Below are 23,371 nucleotides of genomic sequence, written 5' to 3' on the forward strand. Positions count from 1 at the left end.
GGGGGTGAAAGTGAGCCGGTACGGGCCGATATGGCATACCGGTAAGAACCCGCACCAGACCATACCCAGCCCACATTAAAGCGCTGCTGACCCTGCCCCTTTTGCCGGGGTTTAACATTGCTGCGCCCCCCACCCCCCCCATGTTGGCAGCCCTGGGCTGCCAACGGGGTAGGTGGGGGGGGGCGCAGCAACGTTAAATCGCTACCACAGCAAAGGACGCTGCAGTGCTTTAATGTCCCTGCCCCTTTTGCCCCCCCCCCCGGACGCTGATGGGTTCGGGGGGGCAAAAGGAGCAGCTGCCCTGTGGCCAGCGATTTAAAAGGGCCCGGGGCTCCGGACGCCGCTGCTGCTACTGCAGCAGCAGTGGCAGGAGCCCCGGGCCCTTTAAATCAACACAGGAGCCCTGGGTGGCGCGGGCCAGGCGGCCTAGGAGGGCTGGCTGGGGGATGCTGACCCCCCAGCCCTGCCCTTTCTGCCAGAGGCCTCGCCCCTTCTGGGGGCCAGAGTTGCCCCAGCACTGTACTGGTAAGTGTCCTGACTCACTTTCACCCCTGGTCACACTGTAAAGTAGTTAGTAAGTAGGTGCTTTCAGAACAGCTAGGCACTCTGCAGCATATGTTGGAAGCTAATAAAGATGAACTATTTTCCAAATAATATAATTTTATTCAGTAGCAAAACCAGTACAAAGAAAAATCTGTGCAATTTAAAAGCAAATACATTAACAACTTAATAAATTAATGGAACATAACTTAGCAAGGGAAAGACCATTCGTGTCCTACCTACGCACATTTACCTACTCATACAGCAACTGTGGCTTTCACAGGTCAGTGTATGTGAAGCAATGGTTGTCCTTTATGTCCCCTGGGGTGGACTGGTGAGGTAGAGATGTGCCCCCTGATGCCAGGTGGAAAGTTAGGGGTGTGTGTAGAGAGGTGTAATGGAGTTCTCCAGGGATGGCAAAGGGAGGTATGCCTGTGATTGTTGACCCTGTAGGTCCACAAGAGTCTGCAGCATCTGTATTTGCTGCCAGAGAAGCCTTATTATAGCTTGATGCATCTCTCTCCTTTCCCTGCTGGGACTCCTGGGCCTTTCTCCTGTCTTCCCTTTCCTTCTTCAGGCTGTCTGCAATGTTCACCCTCCAGGCCCTTTGCTCACAGTCTGATGCACCACTGGCTTGGAGGATCTCATTGAACATGTCATCCCGAGTAATTTTCTTTCTCCTCCGCATCTGGCTCAGCCATTCCAAAGGTGTAGCGGGAGAACCTGCAGGTAAAACACACGAAGGTACCATTGTCACTATAGTCACAACAGAAAGTGAAAGTTAAGATTCATAGCTCCCTTCTCTTTCTCCAATAAAGTTTTAAACAAGGCATACTTATTGACAATTCTGCTTTGGAGAGCTTGTGCATGGCGCCACTCACAGTACCAGCCATGGTGAGTATGGCTCGCCAGGGGCGAGGAAAAGGAGGAGGAATTGCTCAGTTGCATGAAACTATGAGTATAGGCCAGTGGTTTTCAACCTTTTTCATTTGCAAATCCATAAAAAATTTCAAACAGAGGTGAACCCCTTTGGAAATCTTAGACAAGTTGAAAACCACTATTCTATAGTAACAACCACCTTTCATGTACCCTTACACGTAGACCACAGGGTGAAAACCACTGGTATAGGCCAATGGCACTGAATACTGGCACCATTTTCCATAGATGGTGGTGGTTTAACTGATATCTTGTTACTGAGGGTAACAAAGGCAGAGAGAGCACAGCTGCTGCTAGTGTCCTGAAACTGCCCAAAACTGTATGCTGCTAGCCTGTATACTGCAATGGTGCCTGCTGAAATTAACGCTGACTGGTGTGGGAAAGGGTCCTTCCATGGAGGAAGACATAAGGCTGCTATCCCTAGAAACCTTCAAGAGAGGATTGCAGAGTACCTCCATGAAAGTTTTATCAAGCTCTCTCAGGAGGATTCAAGGGACATCCCTGTGTACATACCCCCACTGTCCACACGCTGATGGACAGTCTTGCCTAACTCGCTTTTCATGACACAAGCCTATGGCTTGGGCTCCACGGAGGTATCCATGGTGGTGTGCAGGACAGTGTTGGGATCTCTGCTAAGTATGATATGCAGCTCTTTGTAAAAGTGGCCCGTCTGTGGCTCGGCACCGGATCAACTGTTGGCCTCCCTGGCCTTTGATATGCCTGCCGCAAATTCTTTGCTTTCACACAACACTGCTGCTGGTCCCTTCTGCATCCCCCAGGCAATCTGCTTATAGATATCCATGTTTCTATGGCTGGTCCAGAGCGTCTTTTCCCCACAGGCCCAGGAGATCCAGTACCTCCTTTCTGTTCTAAGCTGGAGTGCATCTGGAGCATGTAGCCAGCATGATCAGCTGGGGAGTTGCACGCAACAAAAGAGAGCTGCTAGGTGTGCTTGCCAAGCTGGACAATCAGGGAAAGACATTTCAAAAATTCATGGAGCTTTAAAGGGGAGGGAGGCCTTCCAGTCTCCGTGATCCCTGGGCAGTGGAATTCACAATTGTGACCAGAACTCTCAGTGTCGGGCATTGTGGGACAGCTGCTGGAGGACTGTTAGGGTCAACATAAGTAATGCAGCGTCTACACTCACACTGAATTGACATCAGTACATCGACCATGGCTCAATGCTGCTCAGGGAGGAGGTGTTACTGCATCACTGTAACGGGGCACTTACATTGGTGGGAGACAAGCTCAAGTGTAGACACATACACAAATAGGTCAACGCATGGTGGCTTACATCAGCTTCACTTTATAGTGAGACCAGACCTTAGACTAAATTTCTAGGGGCAAGGACTGTGTCTTTTTATATGTTTGTACATTGCTAAGCACACTGATAATACTTAATGTATAATGAATAATAATCCCCCTGGCCTCACTATTTCAGTTTGGGACTGTCCATGGCTGAGGGCCTAATCCCCTGTCCTGGTGCTGGTCTGTAACTGCAAATACCAGCTTGATGCTCTAAATGCCTGTTCTGTGGAAACTGCCTGCTGACTGTTCCTTTCCTGCCCAGGTCACCTAATCCTTGATGAAGATTTAGAGCGATCTACCTTCATTCTCAGCACGGGCCCCATTGGGCCCTCAGAAATCCTGACTGTAGTCTTCACCAGCAGCCAGGAGCTGTCGACCCTGCCAGACGGTGCGCTCCACATTGCGTTCCCCTCCATCCTCACACCCCTCATGGTGGCTGTCCCGGAAAATGCGAGTGAGCCGGGAGGCTTGTGTGACGACAGGTTGGCCCTATGGTGATTTTCATGGCTTTCTCGGAGTCTGTGCCATAGTGGGGGCTGAGGGGGTTATGGAAGGGAAGGGAAAGCAGAGGGGCTATAAGGAGGGGATAAGGAGCATTGGATGGTTCTGTGGTCACCTCATTCCTGAGGAGATTCCCAGAATGCACCTTAACTTCACCAAACCTGAACACAGAGTCTCACGCTAGAGGGTTTGCCCAGGTCTTCCCAGTTGTGGATTCCCACAATCTCCTGTTGCTTGCTCACAGGGGGGCAGACCAGGAATTACCTGACAGGTAAATGCGGGAGGATGTTGGGGTTTAGGAAGGCGCTTCATTTTCCCTCCCTGATGAACTGTGGATCTCCACTGGCCTGAGGTGGCAGTAAAGTCCCCATGGCCTGCCTGAGATACCCAGTAGTGCACTGAAGTCTGGTGCACATCCCAGGCTATCATCAGAGGAACCTGTTAATCTCCCAGCTGCTGGAATGCCCAGGAGTGCATGGCAAGAGCTCTCTGCGCTGATAGGGAGAGAGGCTGCTGTGGATACAGGTGTCTGCAGGCTGCTCAGCACTGCAGAGGCTAACATTCCCCAGCAGGCCAAGCCCACCCCTAGCGGGTGCTTTGCAGTCAGCTCATGACTGACTTGTCTTTTGTTTCAGTCCCACTAGCTGCTTTGGAGCTACTGGCCTGCGAAGTGAACAGTCATTCATTGTGCCTCCCGAGAGCACAGACATCTTCAGGGGCCAGGCCTACAATCCTTTCCCCTATGAATTCTCCTTTGAGCTGCTGGTCAAGGGGCCCTGCTTGCTGGCAGGTATGAGGGTGATGTTTCTCTGTCGGCTTATTTTTCTCTCTGTTTTGGTGCGTCATCAATGCTCATGGAAGTGAAGTGTCAATAGAGCTGGACAGAGTGTGGGCAACAGCTGGCCAAGCCTCCCCCTGACAGCCCATCTAGTGTCCCTCAATCCCCACCCACAGTCCCCCCCCTGCTATTCCAGCCCTGGGATAACAGACACACACAGCTCATTTCATGTCCCTCTATCCTGACCCACCACAGCCTGCTATTCCAGCCCTCAGCTCCTTAGATCTATCGCTTACTGATCCTACCCGTCACCTACCAAGGCTCAAACGGGGTTGCAGAGTGTGACAAAGGCCCAAAATTAAGAGCACCAAAAAATTACTATTCCATTGCGGTTATGGGATTCATTCCCTTAGTGTAAATGGCTCTCTCTGTTAACTCAGATTCATGAGTCTGTTTTTGATGGAAAGTTTCCAACAATAAAAGCTGGGGGGGGACATGTAGGTAACTCTGGGACTAAAATGAGAGATGTCCCATGAAACAAAGGCTATCTGATGATGCACCTCATTCCTGAAGACATTTCCTTTTGGTATTTAAGGGAAAAGCTACTTTCTGTCCCTCCGTCCAATCCCTTCTCCAGACCTGCTCCTTCTGCCTCCCTCCATCATTGAGCCTCATTTTGCTCCAGCTGCTGAACAATAAAACAAAAGGGTTGGGGAGCTGAACTCACATGATGTGATCCCACCATAGCCAAGGAACCTCCTGACCTTCTCTCATGTTAACCTGGTCCGTCCAACCCGCCCCAATGTCCTTGTCTGATTTTATCTCTCCCTGGGACATGCCATCTCTGATTAAGCTTCTCAAGGCAGAGAGTAGATTATGACTATAAATGCCAAGCTGTGAACCAGTGGCATTCTCGCCGTGCTCCAATACACTCAACACAAACTTGAGAGAGGGAAAACCCATCCCAAGCTGCCTCCCCAGGGCACTCACTTAAGACAAAAGCACCCATAGATACCTCTGGCCAAAGGGCTACTGCCACTTCCATTATATCTAGCAGGAATCAATTAACATGTCCTATGGTGTCCCGGTACCTTATAACCAGGAGGGTCAGCTGAAGAACCCAACCACCCTGTTAAATAAGTACACCATTAATAATAGAATGAGAGCTCTTGGGTGAGTCAGGGAATGCAGGAAGGATCAAAGGGTATCTGAGGCAGGCCAATAGATGAGCCAGTCCACTTACTCCTGCCCCCAAATGCCATTGCACATCATGGATTTATGGGATAGCTGGCTGAGACCAGTCAACTCACTTCACCTGGGGTGGAGTCTTAGCTGCTACCACTTAGACCCAGCAGTAAAAGCCTAGCTCTTTATTGCTTAGCCAATATCCTCCTCCACTCAGAGAAATGAAAGTGAGGAATGGCTGTGGGGAGAAGGGATGTGATGGGGATGAATTGCACAGAGACTGGAGTGTGTGCCTGAGAGGTTAGGGGAATTGATCCCATTAGTGTTGGCTCAAGGCCCATCTGTCTCTGAGGTGCCGCACTCCGGCCTCACTGTGCATCGATCTGGAGAAAATGTCTGTTGGTGCTGAGTGGTTTATAGGCCCCTCTCTGGTAGGAGGGGGAGGTATGCCAGAAAGAGAAATGTCAAGGGGTCCCAGCTGCACTGTGAGCATCCCCACCATCCTTTTTAGACCTTGAAGAGGCTCTTCTCTGCCTCCCCTGAACTACTGCCTCTGGGGGTGGGGATGTTGGCACTGAGCACTGGTGCAAATATTACACTGGGTGGTAACTAGCCAGTGGCAGTTTCAGTGGAGGCCATGCTCTGGTGAGTGTCTGTTTGTGGGGTGGCATAAGGGTGAGCAGGAAGGGATGCTCAGGGAAGACTCTGGCCAAGTGGGATGGACAGAGGGCTCTCAGCAGATAGCCTGTGGCTTTCTTCTATACTGTCCCTTATGCGCAGAGCCCCTTTTCTTCCGCTTCCACCCTCTCCTCCTTCAGTCTCTCCTCAAAACTCGCTTCCTCCTTCTGCGAGGCCTCCAAACCTTAACCTTCCCTCTTAGCAAATGTGTTTAACCCCGTGCCCCTGTGTGAGTGTAAGTGCTTGTGCTCATGGCTGTGTGTGTGTGAGCGTGTGTGTTTGCATGCACTTGTGTAAGCATACATGTGTGTGTGTGCACATCTGTGTGCATGCATGAATGCTTGTCTCTGTGTGTGAGCACATGTGCATGCATGGCTCTATGTGTGCGTTGCACCTGTGTTTGAATGTGCCTGTGTGTGTGTGTTGGTATAAATACTCCTGTGTATGGAAGCATGGGTGTGTGCACATTTGTGTGTGAGTACTTGCATATGAATGAAGTTCTGGAACAGTCTTCCATGGGGAGCAGTGGAGGCAACAAACCTAACTGGTTTCAAGACTGAGCTTGATGGGTTTATGGAGGGGATTGCCTACCATGGCGCATGGCCCATCCGCGACTGCTAGTAGCAAATAATCCCACTGGCCGGAGATGGACCCTAAATGGGAGGGCTCTGAGTTACTACAGAGAATTCTTTCCCAGGTGTCTGGCTGGTGGATCTTGCCCACAAGCTCAAGTTCAAACTGATTGGCAGATTTATGGCTGCAAAGGAATTTTCCCCCAGGTCAGATTGGCAGAGACCTTGGGTTTTTTTTTTGCCTTCCTTTGTAGTGTAGGGCATGGGTCACTTGCTGATTTGAACTAGAGTAAATGGTGGATTCTCTGTAACTTGAAGTCTTTAAATCATGATTTGAGACTTCAGTAATTCAGACAGAGGTTATGGGTCTAGTATAGACAGGGGCGTGCACAAGAGGGGGCAAGCAGGGGCACATGTGCCCCGAATAATCAGCAGGGGCACAGAACTACTCTAGGGTTAAGGTGGGGAGAGCCAGCTGCTCGAGGAGAGAGCCAGCTTCTCCAGTTCCAGGGACATTGGGGGCAGGGAGAGATAGAACGTGCCCCTCCAAAAGTGGTCAAATTTTTATTCCTGCGCATACCTCTGAGTACAGGATTGGGAGGGTGAGGTTCTGTGGCCAGCAATGTGCAGGAGGTCAGACTAGGTGATCACAATGGTCCCTTTTGGCCTTAAAGTCTATGAGTCTATGTGTGACAGTGAAAGGAGGCTGATGGGAAGTCCTGAGGGGGAAGGATAATTTTGCCCCTCTGCCAAGCAATACCAGATTTTCAGGGCCTTGCATAATGATGTTATCCAAACATAACATTTCTGCAGAGAAGGACCTAGGGGTGACAGTGGACGAGAAGCTGGATATGAGTCAGCAGTGTGCCCTTGTTGCCAAGAAGGCCAATGGCATTTGGGGGCGTATAAGAAGGGGCATTGCCAGCAGATCGAGGGACGTGATCCTTCCCCTCTATTCGACACTGGTGAGGCCTCATCTGGAGTACTGTGTCCAGTTTTGGGCCCCACACTACAAGAAGGATGTGGAGAAATTGGAGAGAGTCCAGCGAAGGGCAACAAAAATGATTAGGGGTCTGGAACACATGACTTATGAGGAGAGGCTGAGGGAACTGGGATTGTTTAGTCTATGGAAGAGAAGAATGAGGGGGGATTTGATAGCTGCTTTTAACTACCTGAAAGATGGATCCAAAGAGGATGGATCTAGACTGTTCTCAGTGGTGGAAGAGGACAGGACAAGGAGTAATGGTCTCAAGTTGCAGAGGGGGAGATTTAGGTTGGATATTAGGAAAAACTTTTTCAGTAGGAGGGTGGTGAAGCACTGGAATGTGTTGCCTAGGGAGGTGGTGGAATCTCCTTCCTTAGAAGTTTTTAAGGTCAGGCTTGACAAAGCCCTGGCTGGGCTGATTTAGTTGGGGATTGGTCCTGCTCTGGGCAGGGGGTTGGACTAGATGACCTCCTGAGGTCCCTCCCAACCCTGATATTCTATGATAACCCCCAAGTATGAATGTGCCTGAGTGTGTGTGTGTGTGTGTTGGAGGCTAGTAAATGAGAAAATTCTGTCCATTTCAGTTTGACAGACCCCGCCTCCCTCTCATGGTGTGGATCTGTTTTATTTTAGCAGAGCTGGTAGTGTGCCCTGGAGTTAAGGTTGCATAAACTTTCCATTATAAGACCCTGTTTTCAGTTGCTTATAACTTTGCCAGACTTTAAGTATTTGGGCTGAAATTTTCCATACCAGATGTCTGCCTCAGCCTGAGTTGTTCTGAAACATTTCTGCTGAAATGGTTTGCCTGTTTCCAAGAGTGAGATTAGGGGAAAATACATTGTTTGTCCAGACCAAAAATGCAGCCTTAATTTGGCCTCTTTTGCATATGCATTGTGGTACAGTCTTTAATCACATGATCACATACTACAGCTTCATTCACTGCCACAGAATGGACAGGGCTTTGGGAATGAATCAGGGTTGGCTGTAGTCTCTCGGACCCCTGCCTCGTTTGTTGCAGAAGTAGGAAGTTGAGTAGTGGATGAGGCAGGGGACTGCAGGACGAGAAAGGATGCTCTCATGGTTAAGGCAACTGAATGTCTCCCTGGAGAACTGGATTCTATCCCTGCCTCTGCCCCTGAGTTCCTAGGTGATTCTGGGAAAGTCACTTAAACCAAAATGTTCATGGTTGGCCACTAATTGTGTGTTGCTCCTTTTCTGGATGCCCAGCGTGAGACATCTATGGCCAGATGTGTAGAGTGCTCAGAATGGCAGCTGCAGACTGTTGGAGCTGTGCTGTGCTTTGAACATATAAAGTCCTGGTACTCTGGAAAATCAGGCCACAGGTGTCTCACATTGGGCCCCCCAAAGTAGTGGACACTTGACAATTTTAGCCTTAATTGTTCTGTGCCTCAATTCCCCATCTGTAGAATGAGCATGATAATAGCACCTATTCCTACAGGTGTGTTGTGAAGATAAATTAAAGAAAGATTGTGCAGCCCTCAGATACAAAGGTGAGAGCATCATAAAAACTCTCAGGAGAGAATGAGCAGTTTTGAATTCAGGGCAGGGTTTGAATGGTATGGAGTAAATAAGGTCTGGGGCAAATCACTGAATGGTGGGATAAAAAATATTGAATAATTTCTCATTTACTCAATGAGGCAGGGGTCCTGTGGAAAAAATCATATGTGATCATGCAATTAAAGATTGTATCATAATGCATGTGCACAAGGGGGCTGAATTCAGATTGCAAAGGCAACCTGAGTTCTGACACTTCCTAACTTTTCAGTGCTTGACTTCGCAACCTTAGTGTTCTTTTAGCATAGCTTTTTGGATGTAATTATTATCTATTTGCAGTTACTCCAGATATCTCTGTAAGTCTTCTGCGGAGGAGGAACAGCAGGGTCTAGGGGAGAGAAAGAATTGGCATAACAGGCCACAAGTATTCAAAAAAATAAAAAAGGCACCCAGCTGATGCAACAGGGACTTAGATTATGTTTGCCCTGCAAAAAAAAAATCTGCAGCAACAATTCTCAGCTGCGGTCTGCAGACTCAGGCTCACTGCTATGGTGCTAAAAACAGCAGTGTAGACGTTCCCACTGGGCTGGAGCTTGGTCTCCGAAACCTAGCAAGGGGGATGGGTCTTAGAGCCTGAGCTCCAGCCCAAGTGGCAACATCTATGCTATGCTGCTATTTTTAGCACCGTAGCTCAAGCCCGAGTCTGTATACCCAGGTGCTGAGACTCGCCATCACAGGGTTGACATACCCTAAGTGCCTTGGGATGATGTCTGGATATAAAAGCCACAATGATGATCTAGAGCTGAGACTAGATGATTTAGGCCCAGATTTTTAAAGGTATTTAGGCGTTTCTGTGCATCAATGTTGCGACATCTACCTGATATAGGTGCCTAAATCCCATCAACAGTCAATGTGATTTTGTCTCCTGAATGCCTTTTGAAAATGAAATTTAGGCTCCTAAATTGGTTAGGTGTTACAACACTGAGTGCAGCAATGCCTGAGTACCTTTAAAAACAACAAATCATGGGCCTTACCCCTATCTCCCTAAGCCCCTTAGTAACTGTAACTTCTGCTTCTTATTCTTCCTCTGCCCTGCAGGCTTGGAGAGCCCATCACATGCCCTACGGGCTGATGCAAATCCCTATGCCAACTCTGCCTCCACCATTTGTGTTACCTTGGCAGAGGGTCACCAATGTGACAGGAGTTTGGAGATTATCTTGTACCCCTGTGGTAAGAGGAACAAGTGAACCAACATTACACTGGGAGCATGTTTTTAACTTGGAGTCCACAGTTAGGGTAAAGGAAGCACTGCAGGGAAAATTCAGGAGGCACTGACTCTGGGAGCTCAAGGCCTCTCCTAGCAGGAGCGCTAGCTGTGGGAAGCTCCTGGTTACTACAGTTCGAGACTCTTCCAGCTGGTGGTGCTGTGGAGAAGGGAGCAGGCATGCTAAGCATGGGGAAGCTCTCCACTGTTTAATTCTCTGCCTCTCCTAGCCGGGGGTGCTGCCAGTGGAGTAAACCCCAATTCTCTTACATGGAGTCATATTTAGTATTTCAGAGGCTTTTTCCATTCACCAGTCCTAGAAGACTGTGTCAGGGGCCCATTCTGTTCTGCAGCCCACTTCAAAAGGGAGAGGGCCCAGCTCCCCTCCCAGCACCTCACTTCCCAATTGCTGGGTCCTCATGACTCTAAGTTCTGAGGAGCACCAGGAAGTGTCCCAGGGCCATAGGATGGGAGCTACTGACTTCTCTGATGTTTGTCCTTTTGTCCAGAGCCCCATTGCCCTCACCTGGTCATCGAGGAAGGTGCCATGACTTACCAGGAGTATGAGGCACACATCAGGAGTCGTCGGGATTACGTGCGAATCGCCAAGAAGGACAGTGATCGGGAGAGACAGGTGACCAGCCTTGGAGGGTCTTCAGCAGGGTGGTCCTGGAGGGGGAGGTGTCCCAGCCAGTTAGAGGACTGGGATGGGAGAAGGTCTGGGAGAAGTCTGAGACTCGGAGGAAACAGCTGTCCTGGGCGAGGATGTGTGAGGCTCAAGGGGAAGTGCCTGTGGAAGGGGGATGTGAGGCTTGAGGATCCCACCCCACTCCCATCTCTCTCTCGTGCTCACAGGTGGCCTTCGTTCAGAAGCGATTCCACAAAGACATCTTCCACAACCCGGTCCTGATGCTGAACTTCTGCCCTGAGGTGGGCAGTGTGCCTACTGACCTCCAGACGGTCACCCGGGAAATCCTCTTCCTCATCGACCAGAGCGGCAGCATGAGTGGCCCCAACATCATCAGGATCAAGGTCAGGGGGAAAAGGGCCCAGCTTGGGGACAGGCGGCATAAGATGCACCTAGGGGAAGAAAGCCAGGAACAAGCAGTGGCCAGGATGGCTCCAAGTCCTCAGGGTGAATCACTGATGTGTCTCGAATCTTCCCATTAGGGGGTGAGGTGAGAGGGAGGAAACATTAGGTTGCCCTGAGCCCTCAAGATTCCTTTCCTCCTTCTCAGTGGGGCCTGATGGCACAGAGACTGTGTTAATCCCCTTGGTTGATCAGCTACTTAACAGGCAGGCTGGCTACCTCTGTTCCCTGTGCTGCTGCATTTGAGGTCAACTGAGGGACTTGCTAACAATCCCTGGATTTGAATGTTGTGGGGAGGGGCCAGGTCATGCCATTTGCTTTGGAGGAGACAGACTGCAATTTGCTTTCTCACTGAGTCCACCAGAGCCTGAGTCTGCTGACCATCTGGGCAGGGTGTAAGTCTCATCTCTCTTCTCATGCTTTTGCTTGGGGTTGCGGGGAGGGACATGATATCCTGGAGGGGCAAGACTCCTTAGTTACTTCTGAAAATACTTTGGCCAATGTGGAGAGACTTTAGAGATTAGAATGGAAGGAAGACAGACAGACATCACAGACTGATCTGTATTAGAAACAGAGAGGGGAGGAGGTAGCTGAACAATGTGCAGGGTCAGTCCATGCTGCAGGGAAAAGACAAAGCAGATTGAGGCTGTTAATAAGAAGGGCTTTTAAAGAAACGGTTGGGGGAAGGGAAGGATAGAGACATTAGAAAATGAGGAGGGGATGACATAAGTGCTGACTCAGATGTTTGAGGTTCTGAGCTGCTCAAAAAAAAATTGTCTTAAATTAATAAAGCAAAGAGGTTTGGGACACGCAGGCCAAATCCATCTCCCTCCTCTGAGAGCCCCTGGGCCATGGAACCAATATGACTTTGTACAGTATGAACAGGTTTAGGGGCAGAGGACCTGCAGTAGGTGAGTGAAGTCCTCTGTACTGCAGAGGGGTGGGGAGGGAGATGTGGATGAGCTGGAGGTGGGACCAGTGGATCTGCCACTGTGTGGATCCTCTCATCTCCTTCCTCCTGTGAGGGTGAGGCTGTGTGAATGCCCTGCATAGGCTACTGCAGCAACTGAGCTGAAAGGTCTTTGCAGAATGGCTCCCCAGCTTCTCTGCAGCCGAAGAAAATACTCCTTCACACTTTCCCTACACATCTCCACAGCCCAGCTGTTCAGGCTGGATTTGCTGCCTAGGGAATAGTGAAGACCTATTGATAAAACCAGGTGAGGGAATACTTGGAAAATGTGACCATATAAAGATTAGCTAGTCTGGATGGCCCAGACCCCAGGGCATTAGGGGAATAAACTGACAAATCCATTTGATTGCTGAACTGTTTCTATAAAGTCTTGGAGAACTGGAAAGATATGAGAGGACTGGAGAAAAATAAATGTGGTACCAGTCGTTAAAAACTGACAGAGAATGATCCTGACAATTACTGTCCTGTATGTCCCTTCTAGAATAATGGGATGGATACTCTGAGAATGCTGTTTATAGAGTAAGAGGACCATGAGCAATAAGGGGCTGTACAGAATAAATCACGTCAAGCAAATTTGATTGCTCTTTCTAACAGAACAGTAGAATCAGTGAATGAAAGGAACATGGCAGTTTTTACTGAGAGAGACTTTAGGAAAGAAAACATTTGATTGTGCCCCATGAAATGGTGCTTGAAACATTCATTCTGATTGGCTTGGATAGGCGCACTGGTACCTGGGTTGAAAACTGAGAGACTGCCAATGGCAATGGGTAGAGCTGTGAGGAGGTTTCTAGTGGGGACTGTAGGGATTGTTGCCAGGACCTGTCTGAGTTAACTTGTTAATAGTGTTACTTGTAGGCAGTGGTGTTGTAGCTTTGTCGGTCCCAGGATATTTGAGAGACAAGGTGGGTGAGGTAATATCTTTTATTGGACTAATTTCTGTTGGTGAGAGAGAGACGCTTTTGAGCTTACACAGAGCTCTCACCAACAGAAGTGGGTCCAATAAAAGATATTACCTCCCCCACCTTGTCTCTCTAATAGTGGTACTTAGCATTTGCATAGCGTTTCACGTATTTAAGGTACAGTGTAAACCTGAGCTAATTAATCCTCTTCATCGTTTTCATGTAATGATCCGAAAGCATGTTAAGGAAGTTCACAGGTGAGACTAACTGAAGAGGTGATACAAGCACCAGTGAGGGCAGGAAGACGATACAAAGAAACCTAAAGAGATTAGAAAAATGGGCTGTAAATACACTGAGATTCGTCATGGGAAAACGCAGCTATCCCATCCGGGGAGAGGGGCTGAAACAGGAACAGGATGTGATCGCCTTGTCCGGGACATCCTGGACTCCTTGGCCTGTATCGAACGTGTGTGTAAATATATAGGGGCAGATCAGCTCCATCAGTCCATAGCTCCACAGTAATTCAATGGCTGAAGTAGCCTGTGAAGAAGCAGGGCACTTAAGCAGCTGAAGATATGCCCTGTAGGCTTTAACCAGAAATACACCCACATCCTAGGATCATTGTCATTGCCTGACCCTCTGATCCCAGCACCCCCCCACAGCCTTCCAGTGGCTCCCCTTCTTCACTGCATCAAATCCAAGCTTCTTGTCCTCCCTTTCAAGGCCCTTCACACCTCAGCTTCTTGCTGCTGCTCCCCCTTGTCACATTGCCTCCGGTCTCCTTCCCCCCAGTGAGTCCAGCCTCAGCAACACATCTGTGTGCTTCTTCCCCAACCCAACACCGCCTTCCACAGTGGCCCTTGTGCATGGAGCATCCTTATTCAGCTGACCCAGAAAGGCAAGGGGGGCATCTGAGACTGAGGAGGAGGGAAGTGACTTGGCTCAGTTACCCAGTGAGTGCCAGTACCAGGAAGTGACTCCGCAGAGAGGTGCTCCAGCCTTGTGCCACAGAGGGAGGGGTCCCAGAGGCCATGTTTGTTGAGAGATGTCAGAAATCGAATGGACCCACAGAGGCAATGCAGGAGTGTTCTCTCTAGCCCATGCACCAAGGCTTTGTCCAGTCCAGTTATGAACGTTCCCAGCAGTGGGGCTCTCAGCCCTTCCCCTGGAAGATGGTTCTGCAGCCTGGTGGATCTCCTTGGTAAGGAGAGGTGCATTTTCATGGACAGGGTGTGTCCTGCTTACAGCTGATCAGCCTCACTCTCCGCTCTCCCCATCATCACTGGCCTCACCTGCCATATGTGTTATATTTCGTTTCTTCCCAGGAGGCCTTGTTGGTGGCAGTGAAGAGCCTCCCTTCTGGCACCTTACTGAACATTGCTGGATTTGGCTCCCACATCAAACCCCTCTTCCCAGCAAGCAAGCCCTGCAGCAATGTGAGTGTGGTGCATGTGAGGATTCCTGTCTCTCATAACCCAGATGCCATCACAACCTGGCTCAAGGGTCCCCAGGCACCAGTCTCCCTCACTCATCCCAGTCTGAAGCCTTCACCACACTTCCCCACCTCATGTTGGCCCCCCATGACCAACCCCTCCAATAGTCAACGCCCCCTGATCCACGTCCCTGACTCTTCATGGGCCATGGCTGCTTGGTGCACTCTCATCATGAGCTTCTTTAACACCTAAGTCAGGGGCTGGCAACCTTTCAGAAGTGGTGTGCTGAGTCTTCATTTATTCACTCTAATTTAAGGTTTTGCATGCCAGTAATATATTTTACTGTTTTTTAGAAGGTCTCTTTCGATAAGTCTATAATATATAACTAAACGATTGTTGCATGTAAAGTAAATAAGGTTTTTAAAATGTTTAAGAAGTTTCATTTAAAATTAAATTAAAATGCAGACCCCCCCCCGGGACCGGTGGCCAGGACCCGGGCAGTGTGAGTGCCACTGAAAATCAGCTCGCGTGCCACCTTTGGCACACGTGCCATAGGTTGCCTACCCCTGACTTAAGTCTTTTTCTCTGGCTCCTGTGATTGAAAGTTAGCTGCTCCCATGGTGTGAGCGGCACTTGCCAGCAGATCGGCGCTCGGTATCAGACTCCTTGCTTCAACATGACTGTAGTGTGGTGGGATTATAGACAGGAGGGGAGAAGAGTGAGAATTTGGAGGTGATTCTGTGGGCTTCGGGTGCCCCTGTAATCCACACTGTTTGTGTCAGCAGGAGAACCTCAGACTGGCCTGTGAGTACATACAGAAGCTCCAGGCCGATATGCGTGGGACCAACCTTCTGGCTGCTCTGACCTGGATCCTGGGGCAGCCTCTTCACCGTGGTTACCCGCGCCAGCTCTTCATCTTCACAGATGCCAGTGTCAGCAATGCAGGCAAGATCATTGAGCTGATTCGGAGGCAGGCCAGCACCGTCAGGTATGGAGTGTGTGTGTGTTTGTGTATGGTTGTGGGGGGAGGGAAACAAACCCAGGGGAGGGACAGGACAAGAATCTTTCTGCTGTGGGAAGGATGGCTGAGGGGATGGGGAACTAGCCTGCAGCCCCTGGTGCCAGAGGGGATGAGCAGAGGGCCCTGCATTGGTACTGTTATACCCAGGGCTTAAATTCTCTTAGGGTATTTCCCTGAGCCCCTCCCAATCTTCCCCCCACCCTCGGGGCTCCCTATGAAACCTCCCAGGGCTCTGTGCTTCAGCTGTGGGGCAAGGGGGGCTCAGGGCTGAAGCCCTGCAGGGTGCGCCATGGCTTGGCGCTTCAGTCCCATGGGTTTGAAAATATTTACCGGAGCTCTGCTCTGGACAGCTCCAGCTGAATTTAAGCCCTAGTCAGAGCCGTCCCTAGTGTATGGCGAATCGGGGTGGCCACCCTGGGGCCCGCTCTTTGGGGGACCTGTGGCGGCCGGCCCGAACCGCTGTACCCTAGGGATGGCTCTGTGTGCGTGTTGTGCGGGGGGGCAGTAGGCCGGCCCAGGGTGGGTGGGGTTAGGGTGCAGGGGCCAGGCTGGCCTGCGGGGATAGTGGGAGGCCTGGTGACGGCAGCGGGGGTCAGGCTTGCACTCACGGGTGAGAAGCGGCAGGAGCAACCCCAGCCCGCCCCACTGGCTCCCAGCGTCACTTGGGGGAGGGGGCAGAAGGCGGAAAGAGGCAGGGCAGGGGCGGGAAGAGGCGGGGCAGGGTTTGGGGAAAGGGGTGGAGTGGGGGCAGGGCCTGGGGCAGAAAGGAGGGGGTTGTTGCTGACCCCGCACCTCCCTAGGGACGGCCCTGGCCCTGGTTATACCAAAGTTCACTCCTGAGAGAATAACTCACACACACACACACACACAGCGCTCCAAACTCAGAATTCCCATTTCACAGGAAATTTTGACATTCTGAAATTTGTTTTTGTTCTCATGAATTTCTCACGAAACAGAATTTCGGAAAAACTTTTGGACCTGGAAAATGTTTGTTCCAGAATTTCAAATTTTTGTTTGGGGATTTTGAAATGTTACCTTGATTTTTAATTGTAATCTTCATGTCGTTTTTATTATTTGTACGTTACTTCAAATGTCAGCCTGTCAGACTGTTTAATGAAAACACAAACAGGAGACTCAGATCTAGAAAACAAGATGCGATGTTTCAATCTGTACTAAGTAGCAGCTGCCCTCTAATGATTTTAAAAATAAAATAAAATAATAAAATATTGTAACTATATTGTATTATGTCATAGTATGGCAGGTCTATAGCAGAGGTGCATATTATGCATTATTGCTATGGGCATGTCACAAAGTGTTATAAAGAATAATACAAATATACAAATGAAATTTTTTTAAAAAAAGCCCCAAAATTTCAAAATTAAAATTCAAAATGTTCTTTGTTTTGAGTTTTTGTTTTAAATTGACATGGTTCTACAAAGGTATTACCTCACCTGCCTTATCCTCTCATCCCGGGGCCAGTACTACAAACACCGTATGTCTAATTGTTTTGATTTTGACAACAATGTCATTTTGCATCAAAAACTTTTCAATGGAACATTTCCGACCAGCTCTAACCTCAAACTCCAGGAGAGAGGTCTCTGAGCATTCTGTGCCAAAGACCCCAGTGCAGACCTAGTCCTAGAAAACCTACAAATATCCCAGCCCAAGTGGGGTGGCTCAGTGCCTCCTCCTTTCAGGCTAGAGCCATCCCCATCTAGGCCAGGTGGGTCTCAGAATAGGCCTCAAGGTTGCTTTTAAGCAGTTCTGCTTATTCCTGCAGGTGTTTCAGCTTTGGCCTGGGCTCTGGAGTCTGCCGGAGGCTCCTGAGAGGCCTGGCCAAAGTGAGCAAAGGTCGGGCTGAGTTTCTGAGCCCTGAGGAGAGGCTGCAGCCAAAGGTAAGCGTCCTCCCTCTGCACCAATATTTTGGACTCAGTTGTGGGGGTGAAAGCACTGAGGTCTCTATTAACCAAGGATGCCTAAAGCTCACCCACCATACCTAATGGGCATAGAACGACACTGGTTTCAGCTGCCCTCTTTCTGTTACAGAGGGGTGGCCTACATAGAGCACCCACAGGTGCAGCCTGCAGGGCCCAGCCTGCAGACAGACCAGGGGACTTGGCATGTCACACAGCTTGTGGCGTGTGGCTCATGGCAGGGACCAGGGGTCTCCAACACAGAACGCACCACTTTGATCTAGGCAGCATGGCTACACTGTACACCTGCTGGGAATGCCCATCTACATGGCTCTGGCTGCGATGGGTTCCGTTGTGCTGGGCACTGCTCAGACACATAGTGACGTGCCATGGCCAGTGGCTAAGACGCTAGGTTAATAAACTGCGAACACACTGAGAGATGGTCCCTGCCCCAAACAGCTTACAACCTGAACAGACAAAGGAAGTGGTGGTATAGGCTCCTAGCTTCCATTGAAATCAAGGCTCCGAGGATTTGAGGATCTGGGCCTGGGTGACTTGCCCAAGATCATGCAGAATGAGTGGCAGAGCCAAAAATTAAACCCAGCTGTCCCGAGTCCCACCTGTGTCTTAACCACATGGCCATCCTTCCACCATTCCCCCACCCTTTGTCACTCAGTCCCTAGGGGTGTAGGGCCTCGTTTCTGCTCTTGGGGCCCCAGTACCTAGGCTGGTGCTCAGAGTGGTAACCCTGGGCTCTGGAGTGAGCTGCATCCATCTCCCGTCGGTGGGAGGGAACTCAGTGCAATGGGAGCTCTGAGAGAGTAAATGTAGAGGGAGAAGAATTAAGGTCCTTCCCACCCTGAATGACTTTGAAAGATATTTTAGTGCCAAGAACAGGCTTTGCTCACTCCCCTAGGATCCATTGAGCCAGCCCTCTGCCAGTGTTCAGCAAGGCATTGGCCACCAGCATTTAACAGCGCCCCTGTAGCCCCAGATCTACCCTCATCCCCTACTCCAGCTTGGTTCCTGCTATCAGTGTTTCTGTGCCATCTTGTGACCCAAAGCCTCTTGCAGTGTCTGGGAGGCCCAGTCTGTGCTCTGAGCTCTGGGTGGCTCAGCATTCAGTGTCTGTCATCTGCTTCTCGGGACCAACAACTGGTTGGTAATTCAAAGGGCTGGAGCCCCCTGGAGTGCGTATGGCAGTGGAACATATAGGTGGGGAGGCTGTGAGCCTCTGAGGGCTGATGGGTCTGGTTTCTGCCCCCTCTTCAGCTGATAAAGTCTCTGAAGAAGGCAATTGAGCCCGCCGTGAGTGACATCACCATAGATTGGTATGTGCCTGACACCATGGAGGCTTTGCTGTCACCCAATGAAATTGCAGCCTTGTACCCAGGAGACCGGCTCATCAGCTATTGTACCCTCTACAACATCGCCAGCTTCCGGGACAAGAAGACAGTAAGAACCCTCTGTGTAGCGGGGGTGAGGGTTTTCCACTGGGCCATGCTCACCAGTGGGGATTGGACAGTAGCTGCAAAGCATCAGGCGCTGTGGTGAGGAAGGTTGCTGCTGGAGCCCCGGATGGCTGGGCCCTGTGGCAAGGAAACTCACATGCTGGTGTATTTCTTCCCTGCCCGTGATCTGATGCCAACAGGAGAGCCTCTTTCTGTGGCTGTGACAACTACCTTGTCCTCTTGTTTTGCCAGGGTAGAGAACGGGTGTGCAGAAGCCTTTCGCGGGGCTCTGTGGGGTCAGCCTTCCAGTCCCAGGATGAGGCATTTAGCCCGGACGTGGCTCACCCGTATCCAGCTGGCGAGAGCCAGGACATCAGTCAAGCCCTGCAGGAGATTTCCCGTGAGATTTCCCTGGAGTTTTCTGCTGGGGCCGTCGAGGAGTCTGAGAAGAGTGAGTGGAGCAGTGAGTGACAACTTAGTGTGGGAGTGGGGCTGGCTGTGCCTGGGGAGCTTGGCCATGAGATGGATGTTCATTCACAGAGGAGCTGCAGAGGCAGAATACTGACCCCTTACCCGTTTGGTCACTTACTGCCTGCTCTCGCTGTGTTGGTGCTGTGTACGTAGCCCTCCAGACTTTGCAGCACCCACCCCTCTTGTTTGGAGAGAGCTGGCCAAAAGATGAGTCCCTGCCAGGCAGGGTCAGAGGGCTATAAAGGCGGGGTCTGGGGTGAGGGGGAGCGTCTCTTTCTCCAGTAGAATAGGGTTGCTGCTTGTGTCTCTCCTTGGCAGGTGTGGATCCTGTTTCTGACATCTGGAAGAGGATTTACCAGGCCTCCTACATCCAGGAGCAGTATGTGCTCACTCACTGCTCCATCAGCACAGACCGGAGCCAGGGCCTGCTCTCCCATGGCTCCACCAGCAGCGAGTCCACTGGCTCCAGGGACATAGCACCTGAGAGTGGCTCGCTGGCCTGCACCTTTGAAGCGAACTCTCAGCAGGGACAGAAGAGCGTTTCTCTGTGCGACTCCTCCACCAAATCTGCTCCACTCCCGCAGGCCGGGCTGACTGCTGGCACCAAGGTGAGGTGTGGCCGAGCCCCTGGCTGACCACAACTGGGACTGCCGTGAGTAGAGAAGGCTGGGTTGTCCATCTCCTCTTGCCTCATGTACCTGCCCCCGCTGGTGAGTGCTGGGGGGGGGCAGTTCCCCCCTGCCCCCCAAGCCAGTCCGCCCCCCGACCTGGGGGCTGCATAGGGCCTGTCAGGGTTCTCTCCCCACTCTGAACTCTAGGGTACAGATGTGGGGACCCGCATGAAAGACCCCCTAAGCTTATTTTTACCAGCTTAGGTTAAAAACTTCCCCAAGGCACAAATCCTTCCTTGTCCTTGGATGGGTACTGCTGCCACCACCAAGTGAGTTAAACAAAGATTCAGGAAAAGGACCACTTGGAGTTCCTGTTTCCCTAAAGTATCCCCCGTAAGCCCTTCACCCCCTTTCCTGAGAATAATCTACCAACCAGATAGATAAACAAGGTGAGCACAGACCAGACTCTTGGGTTTTTAGGACCCTAAAAACCAATCAGGTTCTTAACAACAGAATTTTATTATAAATACAAAATAAAAGAAGCACCTCTGTAAAATCAGGATGGAAGGTAATTTTACAGGGTAATCAGATTCATAACAGAGGATTCCCCTCTAGGCAAAACTTTAAAGTTAAAGAAAACAGGGATAAACCTCCCTCTTAGCACAGGGAAAATTATCACAAGCTGAAACAAAAGATACTCTAATGCATTTCCTTACTATTACTTACTATTTCTGTAAATTTAGATGTGTCATTCAGTAGGAGCTAGATTACTTGCTTGGTCTCTCTCTTTGTCTCCCAAGAGAACACACACAAAGAGCCAAAGCAAAACCCTTCCCTACCACAGATTTGAAAGTGTCTTCTCCCCTTATTGGTCCTTTTGGTCAGGTGCCAACCAGGTTATCTGAGCTTCTTAACCCTTTACAGGTAAAGGAGGGATTGTATGCTACCCTTAGCTGTATGTTTATGACAAGGCCGCAGAATAGCTAGGGACGGCCCTGGAGCTATGTCTGTTATCTGCCCCCTGGGTTCTTGCAGTTCTAGGCCCTGACATCTGGAGAAAGGACATCTGATGGGCACAATTACCCAGTCACATGGAATTTAAAATGTAATTAATTAATTAAAAACCCCAATACAATTAAAATCACTTAAAATTAGTCTTAATTTAACATGAAACAAACAAAATTAAAATAAAGTGGGCTAATCTCAAACCATCTATTTAATCTCATTATCAAATTAAGGAATACCAAATACACCACCAGTTTCTCATCAGCTTGATCTAATCATTGAGGAAGCTAGTAGTCTTTGTTTAGCTTTTAGCCCCAGAATTACAGCTCATTATCTATCTCCCTGCCAGTTGACATGCTTCTTTAAATTCCTGTTAAGGGCAGATATAGGGAGGGTCAATTCACTCCCTTGTTGAAGTTAGTGTTTAGACTGCAGCTCTGGTACCAATTAAGGTCACTCATCTGCTAGGTAATGATCCATCTTTCCTCCCCCAACTTCCCCTCCTCAATTTAGGGTTACATAAAATGTTCCAGTCCCGGATACCACGGCTGGTTACATTTGACAGTCAAATGAAAAATGTAAGTGAAGATAATGTGATTTCTCAAGATTTAGGCACACAGGCCCCCAGCCCTCTGCCATCACGTTAGCTGTCTGCCGTTCCCAGAGTTATCATCCTAGCTTTTCCTGGGATGCCCTGAGTAATAGCTGGGACTGGAGACTTCAGTACTTGGACTACCTTCTCCTGGAATCAACCTAGGCCTCAAAACCTATACTCACAAGGTACTTTTGTGGCAGTCTCTAGGCAGAGGAATGATAGCAAATTACAGTCCAACAATTAATTTAAAGAAGGTCATGCAACTGGGGCCACTAACTCCATGTCCCCAGACTCTTGATAGCTCCTTCCTGGAGCTTCCCCAAGTGAATCTCTCCTGTCGTCAACACAAATGGCTCCCTTCCGAAATCGACTGTCTCCTGCCAGCTGTGGGACATAGCAGTGAATGTTGATGGGTGTCACTGCCTCAGTTTGGCTGATGGCTGCTGACCTCTGTGTCACGTTCCATGCTTTACTATGGCAGGCATCATCTCAAGATGATACTTCTTGAGAGCTGGGTCTATCCAGAGCAGTGCAAAAGTTCCCTGTTATCTCATACGGGGCTCTAGGGCTGGTCTTGCAAAACATTATCTTAAATACACAAGCCATGGGAAAGCCTACATGTGCATCACCCATAGTTTATAATTTGTTGCCTTTAACTGTCATCACTGTCAACCTCTCAATCCAAGCCTGAGCTCTGGCTTTCAGAGTCTAAGCAGATCCCCAGATCTCCTGCTTCATCAAATTAAATTCATCTAGACAATTTCTTCTGTGAAACATACAACTACATCCTCACACCTTCCATGGCATACTGGCTCATTCATGATTAAAGATAACTAATAAAAATAAACAAACCATTAGGGTCAAATTTAAGGCATCCCTTTTGTTTCATGTGTTGAATGTGTGTGTTGTACTTCGGTTTATTTTGGAGAAAGGGTCAAAATGCTGGGCTACAGTCTCCAGCATCTTAAAGTGGACTTGACGCAATTTTTCGTTGAATCCATGGGATGATGACCTCTTCCTGATAACAGGCAAGATAGCAACGTCTTCTCCTTGAGACAGACTCTTGGTGACTCTCCGTGATTGCTTTTCTGAGATGAAACGAGAAATATGTACATGACAGTTTTAAATTACAACATTATTAAAATCTATTTTAATTTGAGGAGGTGACTCTGAAAGCAACCAAATGTACTGGCCCTTACAATATTGATCTGCCAGTTACACTAGGGACTTGTCCACTAAATCCTCTAGATCATTCAGAAAGCAGAATAGGAAAGAAAATATAATCCATCTTTCAGAACCATCCCCCCTACAGCCCAGCCAACGTGAATATTAAACACTGCCTCCAGCTTGCAAAAACGCTCCCTGCTAACTGCACAGGGGTAGTTCCGCTTTGCTGACCAAGCAGAGTTTCGCAACAGTCCTTGGCTGTCACTTCTGTTTTTTCCCAAAAACTTTGTTTCTGCTTTTCTGGCTGCCAGCTCTCTGGAGCAAAGACAGAACTTTACAACCCCAAGATTTTAAAGGGAATCAACATCTCAATCCATACAACAGATTTAATATTTCTTTCTAAAAGGGCCCATCCGGGGAAGCCCCAGTGTGAGGACTACAGGAGGCAGGTCATATGGATCACCACTAGGCGGCTTATTATCA

The 23,371-nt window shown here is 49.5% G+C and overlaps 1 protein-coding gene across 1 annotated transcript in view; it reads left to right on the forward strand.

The window, feature by feature from the left end:
• The window catches only part of VWA5B2 (von Willebrand factor A domain containing 5B2), a 67,938-nt gene that overhangs the window by 37,379 nt on the left and 7,188 nt on the right, over window positions 1-23,371 (forward strand). The window contains exons 4-14 of the mRNA XM_084639143.1: window positions 3,047-3,266; window positions 3,921-4,075; window positions 10,097-10,228; window positions 10,772-10,896; window positions 11,118-11,294; window positions 14,547-14,657; window positions 15,440-15,642; window positions 17,456-17,570; window positions 18,861-19,043; window positions 19,292-19,502; window positions 19,829-20,118. Coding sequence (XP_084495269.1) covers window positions 3,047-3,266; window positions 3,921-4,075; window positions 10,097-10,228; window positions 10,772-10,896; window positions 11,118-11,294; window positions 14,547-14,657; window positions 15,440-15,642; window positions 17,456-17,570; window positions 18,861-19,043; window positions 19,292-19,502; window positions 19,829-20,118 — 1,922 coding nt within the window. The remainder of the gene's footprint in view (window positions 1-3,046; window positions 3,267-3,920; window positions 4,076-10,096; window positions 10,229-10,771; window positions 10,897-11,117; window positions 11,295-14,546; window positions 14,658-15,439; window positions 15,643-17,455; window positions 17,571-18,860; window positions 19,044-19,291; window positions 19,503-19,828; window positions 20,119-23,371) is intronic.

This window comes from Lepidochelys olivacea, assembly GCF_965140295.1.
Source record: "Lepidochelys olivacea isolate rLepOli2 genome assembly, chromosome: 9".
Classification (NCBI taxonomy): Eukaryota; Metazoa; Chordata; order Testudines; family Cheloniidae; genus Lepidochelys; species Lepidochelys olivacea.